This window comes from Tiliqua scincoides, chromosome 4 (genome assembly GCF_035046505.1).
Source record: "Tiliqua scincoides isolate rTilSci1 chromosome 4, rTilSci1.hap2, whole genome shotgun sequence".
Taxonomy (NCBI): domain Eukaryota; kingdom Metazoa; phylum Chordata; class Lepidosauria; order Squamata; family Scincidae; genus Tiliqua; species Tiliqua scincoides.
Genome location: NC_089824.1, coordinates 95978634 through 95991109, shown reverse-complemented (window position 1 = coordinate 95991109; position 12476 = coordinate 95978634). Strand labels below are relative to the sequence as shown.

The window sequence follows — 12476 nt, the reverse complement described above, 5'->3', positions numbered from 1 at the left end:
CCTCAGGCTCTCAGCTGCTGAGCAGTGCTGAGATGTTACTGCAGTAAGGGTAGCCCACATGAAAATTGGGCCCTCCCATATCTTGAAATATGATCAATATTTGTGTATTTTCTCTTCTGTCATTTGCAACTACTGAGTTCCTAAGTGAGAAAAAGTGCTTATTTTTGGTTATGATCTGTTTAATGACATCACTTCCTGCCTAATGACATCACTTTGGGCCCTCAGCAAGCATCATGAATGCTGTTTGGCCCTTAGTATGAAACGGGTTTGAAACCCCTGCATTATAGCGGTGATATTACATTTTCATTTATCTTCACAGTCAAGCTAAACTAGTTTTATTTTTAAAAGATACTTCTCTCTCTCTCTCTCTCTCTCTCTCTCTCTCTCTCTCTCACGCACGCACGCACACACACACACACACACACACACACACACACACACACACAGTTTTTATAAAAATGTTTTGGCATTACTTACAAGTGAAGGACATATCCAAATGGTTCAGGTACTTCCATAACACATGGGTAGATGTGTTTGTTTCTGGTGAGTAAGATAGGATTACAACCTAAGTCTTACCTAAACCTATGGGCTTATGTCTGAGTAAAATAAACACCATTTTCAAACACCTCTACACATAGAGTTGTATCATAAATTCCTCTTTCACAAATTGAAGCCATTTTTGTTAAGGAAGAAAGAATGCCGAATTTTGTTCACATTCAGCAAACAGCAAGTCAAAGCATGGTTAGGAAGGAATGTTCAAGCTATGTTCTTCATAAACCCGAGGCAATCTCAGACAGGACAGGAGAATTTTGGTAGAAGCATGGCAAGCATATATGCTTGCAACACATATACATGCACACGCATGCATGCAGCTATTTTTTGGTTTGTTTTTAAGAAAATGTTCTTACCTCAGCTTTTATTTTATTGTCTCCAAAACAGAGATGTTGTAAATAGGCAGCAGCATTGGACTGTACGGAGGGGAATTGATGCTGTAACATTTGTATAACCTCTGGTAGCTCAGGATCTCTCCATCCAAACTCTCTATACACAAAGAAACAAGAAAAGATTCAATAAAAGTCATAAGAATCAGAGAAGCATCTATTATTGATGTGCCAACTAGGATTTTGCACCAACAAGAGGGGGCATTTTATTGGTGTCACTGCCAGAATGAACTTAAGCTGACCACTACCATTACTACCTATAGTTTTAAAAATACTTAATCATTATAGAAAGGTAGCTTTCATTGGATTAGTTTTCTCAAAGTTCTATTATTCTAGAATAATAGAAATCAAATGCACTATAGGAAGCCCTGATAAAGATGAAGAAAACAAAATATACAAACACAGCCAAAATGTACAGACATGCTTTCTCATTGAGGCTGAACAGAGACAGTCCCAAATACCAGATTAAGGGAGCAAGAGGGAAGGAAGCAATCTGACCAAAGCAGCCTCAAAGGAGAAGAAACACAACCTGATGTGCTCCACCAAGCTGCAGCAAAGGGAACCTATTTCTTTTTTAAGACCAGTACAGTCTACAAGTATGCAAAATTCTTATCCTTGTTATCTCAACTGAATTGGATCAAGGCAATTCAATGGCACTGAAATCTCCTATAGTTGACCTGAGTTGAGCAATTAATCCCTGTACAATTGTTTCGCATCACATTATTTGGGTCTGAACATACCATGAACATTTTGTATAATTTAGACTTGTCTTATGTCCATTCCTGATAGATGCTACACTTCAGAGTTTTCATTGTGAACACTAGTAAGATGAAGAGCCCTGCAGGATCATGCAGCTTCCTGTAACCAGTGGCCCACCAGATGTCTCAGGGAGCACATAAGCCAACAAGATACCCATATCCTGTTATCACTCCCTTGCATCAGGCATTCAGACATAGGCTACCTTTAAAACCTGGTGGTTCCTATAGTATTCATCTCTTGTAACCTGTGATGGACTTTTCATCCATAAATCTGTCCAATTCCTTTTTAAAAGGCTTTTAGGCCAGGTGCCATCACAACCTCCTGTGGCAAGGAGTTCCACAATTTAATTACTCACTGGGTGAAGAAATATATCCTTTCGTCTGTTCTAACTCTCCTACCATTCAATTTTAGCGGTTCCGGTGTTGTGCAAGACAGAAAAGAACTATCCTATCTTCCATTCCATTTTATAGTCTCCCCTCCCCAAAGGACTCTTCTCTCTAGATGGAAGAGTCCCAAATACCCTTCCCTAGCTCACTAATCATTTTGGTCACTCTCTTCTGCATCTTTTCCAGCTCCATTACAGGTTGAGTATTTATCTGCAGATTTTCTATCTGCAGATCTGGCTCAACGTGGGTTCCCTAAACCAGTGGCGTAGCTAAGGGAGTGCAGGGGGTAGCAGTTGTACCGGGCATCAGGCTTTAGGGGGGGGCAACAAGCTGAGCTCGACACTAGTGACCAAAATTGTGAAAATCTTGGTATTTATGAATAATACCATGAAGTTATATAACATTGGAAAGATAATTTAATGCAGAATGCATTAAACATGCATTAAACAGAAACAAACTGCATTGGAATATCTGTATTCTATCAAAAGTTATGGCCAATTAAGCAGAAAATGAAAACACAATTGCTTTATGGAACAAAAAAGTGGGTTTTCTTAACTCAAAACAGACCTATGAGACTGCTTGTTTTGAGAGCCAGTGACATATTATCATGTTATTGACAAGTTGCAATAACATGTTATCATGATACAGCATGAAACCAATAAAGTGTTAATATGAATCAGTTCTCATTTCCATGTATCATAATACAGTTACCCTACTAACTGGGTTAAAGGCACTTTTTCAAGTGGTTCCCCTCTTATATTTAGCAATGGGAGAATAACCATCCCTCTTCACCCCAGCACAGTGTCTCAAACCTATCAGGGGCACACTTTATTTATTTACTTAATTAATTTGATTTTGTCTGGGTGGGGTTACAAATCTTCTTTGATCCCAGGTAGCAGATAGATGCCTTAGCTATGCCACTGCCCTGAACCCTCTGAAAGTGACCAGAGCTGAGCTCCAATCACCTCTGGACAATTTTCTGAAGCCCACAGAGGCTGTGCACATCCACCCATGGTCTGCGGGCTTTGGAATGCATCCGGGGACGACGACACTACTTTGGAGGAAAGTCCGATGTGTGTAAGTCTGTTGTCTTGTTTCCCTGTTCCCTTTTTCTTATAGCATTAAACTTCTATTTGTTTTACTCTGCCTCATTTTGAGAATCAGTGAGGGTGACAACACCCTTTTGTAAGCACAATTATAAGGGTAACCTTATAAAAGTTCTTAAAGGACTTCATGATTCTCTAAGAAGAGAGGCCTACTAAGCGAGCCTCTCTGGAAATTCTAAAAGACATGGGCTGGTGGTAGCAGAGTACTACCAAGTTTTTTATACTTGGCTATGAAGTTACTAAGAAAAAAAAACAAAATTGAGATAATGTACAGCCTATAATGAGAGGAGAAAGTTCATGTGGACAGGAATTTATCTGTAAAGAGCAGAAGAGGGCCAGTAAGCTTAACAGACACTGGGGGACAATACAAAAACAAAGGAAAACTAAAACCACAACAGACGGTATGGAGCAATCATACCCTTATACTGTATATACAGCAGTGTTTTTCCAATGGAAATAAACGGTTCCCTGAAATGAAGTCATCCATATGTTTACTACCTAATAAGATTGATCATATAAAAATGAGTAGTCTTGAGGTATTAGAGAAGATAAAATGGTAATCCAAAACAGGCCAGTCAGGCTGATAGGTGTTGTTCTATTTTTATACATATATCAGAGAAGAAATTTAAGCAAGGTTTCAGATTCTGACTAAACTGCTTTGATGTAGTTGCTAACTTGGATTTTATTGTCTCACTATTAAACATCAGGAATGTGCTGGAGCCATACTCCGGAGTCCCAAGTTGAATCTCGAGTCTCTACCCCCCTTGACTTGAATCACCCATGAGTAGTAATAGTGGCTGTGGTGACTCATCCAGAGTCATTTTCTTGAGACATTTTGACTCAAGTTTTTGCTGCTTCCATGACTCAACTTGTTTCTTTAAAAGACTTGTTTTATAGAAACAAGTTGAGTCATGGAAGCAGCAAAAAAAAAAAAAAAAAAAAGACAAGCACACACATACAAAAGCAAGTCTTGACTTGAGTGTTTTCATTTTTAGGGTAAAACCCCAGAAACCAGAGTTAGTGCCCAAGTTTTTGACACATGTGACTTGAGTCAGTACGAGTTGTGAAAAGCGTGTGCTTTTGCGACTCGAGTCAGAGTAATCTGAGTTGTGGCTCATCTGGATTCCACCTACAAGCCAACATTATCAAAGATTCACAAGGGCAATAAGTGCCACAGCAAATAGAAACATCCCCTGAGGATTTAGACAAGAATACATCCCAGGATGGACTGAAGAGACCAAAGAACTTTACCAGACCTTCCTACACAGCGGTGACCCAGAGATTGCTGATGACCTTCTACATAGTCTGGATGCAGCCATACGCAAGAAATGGGAACAACTTACTTCATCATTAAATTTCAGCAAATCAAGCAGGAAAGCTTGGAGCCTTTTAAGGAAACATGGTGGTGCCAGTCAATCTGCATGACAAATACCCAGTGTAACCCCTGATCAAGTAGCCTCTTGAGCTGTATCCCTTTCCAAAGCCCCAAGGGGGAAAGAGCACTCTACAACCATCAAGATAGCCCTTACAGTTTTTTGGTGGTCATCCCAAACGCATCCCAAATTTTCCCACCCATTTTCAATGGACAAAATCAATGCAGCTATCAGCAGTCTGAAGTGTGGCAAAGCCCATGGCTTTGACTGCATCCATCCTGTTTTTCATAAATTCTGGGAGACACACAAGGAAGTGGCTTGGCAAATTTTTCTTGGACATACTTTCTAGTGGACATTTTCCACCGGAATTTAAAAAAACTAATGTAATATCAGTTCTGGTAAACCGCAAGACAGAGTAGACAGTTATCGCCCAATTACACTTCTGAGCTCATGTTACAAACTTTTGGAGAAACTAATCATAAACAGAATTGGCCCTATAATAGAAGAATATCTGCCTGTAGAACTTAGAAAGCGAGCTTTCAACAAAATCATAGCTGAGCTGATCAGGTGTTGAGCTTGACAAGCTATATCGAGGCTGGCTTTCAACGACGTTTTAAAACTACAGTTGTATTTATCAACCTAACTGCGGCATATGACACTATGTGGAGGGAAATTGTGTCACATCATCCCATGTAAAAAACTGTATCGATTAGTCAACAATATGCTAAGTGACAGATCTTTCCAGATCATAATGGGGGACAATGCAACGAAGGTAAGAAGGCTAAACAATGGCCTCCCACAAGGTTCTGTAATGGCACCCACACTGTTTAACCTGTACATCTCAGACTTGCCAGTAACAAGGGGACGTAAATTTGGATATGCCAATGACTTGGCTCTAGCAGTGTAACCCCTGATCAAGTGTTACTCTAGCAGTGCAGGGAAAAAACATGAAGGTGCTGGATGGCCTCCTCTCAGAAGACCTCAAGATCCTGGGAAAATATTTTGCTGACTGGAGGTTAATACCCAGTATCAGCAGAACGGTGACTACATGCTTCCACCTTAATAATAAATTAGCTAATGCAGCCCCGAAGTTCTGTCTAAATAATAATCTACTCCCTTACAACCCTCATCCAAAAAATCTTGGGAGTAACTTTGGACTGGACTCTCTCTTATAAGTCACACCTCGAGAACACGTCCACAAAAATCAATACCAGGAACAACATACTCCAGAAATTAATAGGAACAAGATGGGGAGCTTCAGTCACTACTCTCAGAACATCAGCATTAGGATTGATCTACTCTGCAGCAGAATACTGTGCTCCAGTATGGCTTAACAGCTGTCATACCAGCATGATCGATGCCAGATTAAATGAAACCATGAGGATCATAAGCGGCTGTACAAGACCCACTCCTGTCTGTTGGCTCCCCCGTTTTGAGCCACATAGCACCACCAGCCCTACAGAGACAAGAGGTTTTAGTGAAAGAATATAGAAAAATCACCAACAACCCACTTTTACCAGTGCATGCCAATCTTCCTCATCTATCAATTGGTAGGCTTAAATCCAGGAAGCCTTCTTTGGCATTCGCACAACATCTGCACAACAATTTTAACATCAATGCCCAATGGAAAGCTAAATGGGCAATCAAATGCCCAGAAACGGGTACTTATGTAGACGATTCTACACTTAAGTTGCCAGGTTTTGACTTACCTCACCAGCACTGGAAAACTTTGAACAGGATCCGTACCCTACATGGTGTTAGTCAGGTCTCAATGTTTAAATGGGGACTAGTATCTACCTCACATTGTGATTGCGGGTTCTCCTGCCAAACCATATACCACATTGTGTCTGGCTGCAAACTGAGGGCATATACTGGCCCATGGTCTGACTTTTCAATGAAGGTAACTCTGTCCTTAAATGGCTGGACGAACTGGACATTGACATTTGATCTAATCTAATTGATATATGTCCATGTATTATATGCCATATGCCAAATAAATAAATGAAATGGCAGTAACAGCTGACATACTGAGTGTTTCAATACAAGCTTAGTCTAAATTTATTACTAATTTAGTAATAAATAATTTATTTATTTAAATTTATTTAAATAATAAATGGATAATTTATTACTTCACTGCATGAGTGACTTACTTATGTGTACTCCTCTCAATCAAAGAAAATAAAGTGGTAATTTGAGCTAGGAACATTGATGGCATTATAACTGGGGAGTGAAACCAATGCTACACATACATGGTGCTAGTGTTTTACATTCCATTTTATTTTGAAGCAAACTGTGCATTTCAATTTATCACATTTGTATCCCACCCTTCCTCTAAGCCAGTGCTTTTCAACTGGTGTGCCATGAATGGTCCACATGTGTCCTGTGGGAGTTTGGGGGAGAGTAATTTATCAGAGGGCTTTTGTGGATATGAGCCCCCACCATAACCACTGGCACCACTGTGCCTTGTCAACTGCCAAAAAACCGATCACGTGTCCTGAATATTCTAGCACCTTGTCAGAGTGCCATGAGATGAAAAATGTTGAAAATAGCTGTCCTAAGCAGTACAGTACTACATTTTAACCTCAGTACAACTCTGCAAGAAAGCAGAGTGAATGCACTTCAAGGAGATAAGTGGCATATGAATAAATGAATGAATAAATAAATAAATAGTTGCTCTAGTTCATATACCAACTGAAAAAAGCCATGAATGCAAGATCACGGCAAGCTGGAAAACTCCAAGATTTCCTATATCGATTCATCATGCTAGCTAGGTCTGATTATAATTATATTGCTATAAGGCTCCCCAGGAATGTTGGGAGTTGGTTCAGTTGCAGTTTAAAAAGTCATTTCATAGGTTCAATGTTTTCAGTGGAAATAAGTAGAATCAAGCAGCTTAAGTTTTAAAAAAGAATTTTGATTGCACACATTTACAAGCCTATAACTTACACAAACTACATATAAACTGCACTCTAACTTTGTTTAGATAACTAGAAGACAACCTATACTGTAGTCAAGCACGATGATGAGTTGCTTGAGTCAAGCACGATGCATGCAAGCATGATGAGTCAAGCATGATGAGATGATGATTAGTTGAAAAGCGGTATATAAATACTGTTAATAATAATAATGAGGACATAAGATAGGCATTTCCATTTATTTTTTCTAGGTTGCAATAAATAACATCATTAAATGAACAAAAATCAAGATACTATCATTTTTATCAGGTTATTTATACAGTTCAATTCAAAAAGAGGAAAGCAAATCTTTTCACAGAACAGTTGTTTCTAGACAGTAAAAGGAGGTCAATGACAGGCATGGTTAGACAAAAGGCCAATTTGATATTGTTTTATATGAAATAATGAATGCTGGCAAACTTTTGCAAAATAGATAGCACAGTGGTTCTCACACATTTAGCACTAGTACCCACTTTTTAGAATGAGAATCTGTCAGGACCCACCAGAAGTGATGTCATGACCGGAAGTGACATCATTAAGCAGGAAAATTTTTGACAATCCTAGGCTACAATCCTACCCACACTCAGGAGTAAGTTCCTTTGACTATCATTGTTAAAAGCATATACAGAGTAGCCTGTTAAAAGTACAGGTCTGTAACATTCCCCAAATGAAGTCACATACCATGGTAGCATCAAATTTAATATATTAAAAATAAAATATTGAAATGAATGGGGACCCACCTGAAATTGGCTTGTGACCCACCTAGTGGGTCACGACCTACAGTCTGAGAAACACTGAATAGCAGCCACTTACATTTTACCTTCGCTCTGTTATTATGAGATGAATTTAATAAAAAATGTTTATACTTGCAGTAATGAATTTGTTTCATAATAAAACCATAAAAGCAGAAGAGAATTCTAATTTAATCTCCATATGTGATGGCCATTTCAAAGGCAGATGGTCTCTAAAACTGTTAAGTTATTTTTAGCCTGTTCTACATATGCATCTAAACAAATATGTTGAATTTGTGAATTCCTTCCTTCACCAGGAACACAAGATCCTTACTAGTTTTAACTACCATAATTATATATGCACAAACATAGGCGGTAAAGTTGGTGTGCAAGAGAACTGCATTTAAGAATTTTTTTCTCTATCAAGGATATAGCACCAATTACTAGTTCAAGCACTGAATATTGATACCGATTAGTTTCTGTTTTACACAAAAAATGCTTTATGAGAACATGCTTTTGCAGACAAAGATTTGTCTCAGATGAGAACCATTTGAACTTTACACAGGAGGCTGTTAATGAGTCAAATATGTTTTCACATTTCAGCAACCAACAGTTGCAGATACCTTAGTTACTGAATGTAGATTTAGGGCCCAATCCTATCCAATTTTCCAGTGCCGGTGCTGCCATGCCAATGGAGTATGCACTGCTTCCTGTGTTGGGGAGGTAGTCGTAGAGGACTCCTCAAGGTATGGGAACATTTGTTCCCTTACCTTGGAGCTGCATTGCAGTTGCACCGGTGCTGGAAGGTTGGATAGGATTGGGCCCTTAGTTGACTACAGATGTCTCCACTTAGTATAACTTCAGAGTGCTTTAATCTGCATTACTCCCTTGAGCTCAAAATGATGGCAGATTGTCACAACTGCAGTTCTTTCTTCCACGCTGCATAGCAGCTCTTTCTGTTCCATACTGCCAATGGGCAGGCCCAACCCACCGCATTTTGACACTCATTGAGAAAATCCAGTTTGGACTCTGCCCCACGAACCGGTAGTTTGCTGCTCAAAAAGTACAAATGAACAAACCACCACTCCATCTCCTAGTTCAGCCAGCCCAAGCTTCTCCAAGTGGCTGTGCTCAATTCTGTTATGGTTCCCCATGTGCAAAATACCCACAGAAGCATTATACTGTATTAACCACTAACCACTTTACTGCCCACATCTTATGCACACTTTAATTCAACTACACGTGCTTTGCAAACAAACACCAGATAAAAACAACCATTTAAATTGTGAAGACAATTCTACTTGCTATTCCACTTACTTGAATACATGCCTGAGAGAAAGTGGGAAATGAAGACATGAGGGAACTGCTGTTCCTTCAGCCATTCCTGCCTGCCTCTCATAATTTGTAAATTATGTAAAGACAGTAAAGTTTTTTTTATGTAAGGGATTTTCAAGGTAATTTTGAGTATATGTGATTGCAGCTTTATGCACTGATTCTGGAACAAGCCCTCGCATAAAATGCAGGTCAAATGTACTCCTATAATTTTTTAAAAATGTGTCTTAATATTAACAGAACTTCTCTCTTCTCTTCTTCATTTACTACATAAAAGAATTATATAAAATGAACTGTAAATAGAAATAAATAGTACAGAAAATAGCTGTACACTTAGCTTGCAACACTGATTGGAAGACTGCTGCCTCCTCCCTGCTTCAGTAGGTTAGAGATGAAAGGACAGAAAATGACGGGAAAGTTGCATATGATCTGTAGTGTGTATTAGTTTGGCCCTGATACTGTAGACTTGCCAGAAAAGCTCACCACTGCTGGCATAAGCTAAGGCAGTGATTTTCAACCAGTGTGCTGTGGCACATTGGTGTGCCATGAATGGTCTGCAGGTGTGCCATGGGAGTTTGGGGAGGGTCATTTATTAGTAGAGTCATTGGAGGAATGTGAGCCTCCCACTGGCAATGTGGTGTGCCTTGACCATTTTAGTGCTTTGTCAGTGTGCCATGAGATGAATAAGGTTGAAAATCAGTGAACTATCGACTAAGATTACAATACTATAGTACTGCAAAAATTAAAGTAAATAATGTATTCACAACCTAACTTGAATGCAGCATGTCTTTTACATTTTTGGTAGGAGGGTGGATAATACAAAAAATTACAAAACATAAAAGCTCCTTTTATGGATAATACAAAAAAAGAATATGTACAGACTGGGTTGTACAGTTAAGCTTTTCATAACAAAACATAAAAGCTCCTTGTTCCCTAGTCAAATCACCAATAATCTTTTTGTTGCCTGCTATGCTGTGGAACAGCATTTGTCTTCATTTGCACAGGTCTGTACAGTCATCTGCTTGAAAAACAAACAAACAATTACCAACAAACATGTGCATGCTGACTATGGCAATACTAAAAATACAGCTAGTTTTAAGAGCATATGTTTCACCATTTGACTTCCTGGGGACACATTCCCAATACCAGTTTTGCACCAAAACGGTGGCACAGGTATTAACAAACACCCCATATTTGCAGCAAATTTTCAGGGGTATATGTGCTAATGTTTAGGTCTAATTTATGTTATTAGAGCAGAACATTCACATCTGATCAAGCAGTTGGCACATAGAAACACAGACACTAATATCCATTTCTTTCCAGGGAATATATGCTGCAGGCAGAATTGTAGAGATTTCTTCAGGAACCATATGCTGAAAAATGACACCAAACACTCATCATAAAATGAATAACGAAGGGGAAAAAACAAGCAAAACTGTAGTTCTCATAGCCATGTGATTATCATGAGGATACAGAAAGCTCTTGAAACATGTTTAAAAACTGACATTGTCTTTGCACACTGGTGCTTCCCTTCAGACCAAAACAGAAAAGTGTCCTGCAAGATTACATGGCATAGGAAGAGGGAAAGAACCACATATCAACATGAACCTTTATCCCACATATCCAGAGGATTTTAGTCTCATCCAGTGACCTCAGATGCACAAAAATGGAAGGAAAACAAGATGGAAGCTCTGCATCAAAACCTAAGAAAAGGTTGCCAAAGGATGACTATACGACGATTGCTGCTGAATCAGACCAGAGGCCCATCAAGTCCAGCATCCTGTTTCCCACAGTGGTCTACCAGATCTTCCAGGAAGTGAACAAGCAGGACATATGGGTAAACAGTCTTCTCCCACGTTCCCCAGCAACTAAAATTCAAATAATATTGCATCTGTAAATCCTACCCTGGGAAATGTACGCAGCCAAAGACCCCTTGATTACATACCTAAGTCCCCATGGGAGAAAGCAGCATGTCATAACTTCCATGGACAAAAGCAGAAAGGTGACTTATTTTTAACTTTTTAGGGTCCTTTTTGTCTATGGAACCCCCAGAGTGGTTTACAATCTAAAATATAAATAACATTTAGAAGTCAATAAGAAACTAAGACAGAATAAAAAAACCAAACCAAAACAAACAAAAACGTCCAAACACAACCTCTAACCAGCAAGGCGAGGACCAGCATTATACCCCTTATCTTCCAAAAGGTCTGCACAAAAAGAATAACTTTCAATAGCATTCAAAAAGCCAGTAGGGTGGGGATGATACATACCTCCCTAAGTGAGTCTGGGAGTAACCATCAGAAGGTTCCATTCCACATATATGACAACCAAGTTTTTATTGGCAGTGGCATTGACAGGAATATCTTGTCAGGTGGGTAAACTCACATGGAAGCAGACAGTCCTACAGATACCTCTGTTTGTGGGGGTAGGGGAATGGTGGTGATGAGATCAGAATGCAATCAGAACAACTGTGCCACTGATGGGGACACAGGGACTTGGTTTTTATTTACCCGTCTGCTGCAGCAACCAGGGAGTATAGGGAGCCCTGCGGATGCTCACTGCACTTCAAAATGCTGAAGAAATACAAACATGACCCACTTCCAAGCTGCAATCGCAAAACTGGAAGTGGGTCCCGACTGCATTTCTTCAATGTTTTGAGGTGCGGGGAGCCTTGTAGAAGACTCTGTAAGGCTCCCCACACCCCCTGGACACTGCAGTAGACAGGGTTCAGTTATAAACCAAGCCCCTGGGTCCCTGTTGGCAGCGCAGTTGTTCCGATCGCATTGCCGCCATCCCCCAGCCCCTTAAATGGGCAAAGGCAGGGCTTCTCAGGCTGGGGAGTCGCAATGCCCAGTTTAAGAGCCTCTAAGACCCAAGCTATTCAGAGTTTGGAA

At 39.7% G+C, this 12476-nt stretch overlaps 1 protein-coding gene across 1 annotated transcript in view; it reads right to left on the bottom strand.

Moving 5' to 3' along the window:
• CTNND2 (catenin delta 2) overlaps window positions 1–12476 on the bottom strand; it is a 575776-nt gene that overhangs the window by 179982 nt on the left and 383318 nt on the right. Inside the window, exon 7 of the mRNA XM_066622958.1 lies at window positions 909–1041. Coding sequence (XP_066479055.1) covers window positions 909–1041 — 133 coding nt within the window. The remainder of the gene's footprint in view (window positions 1–908; window positions 1042–12476) is intronic.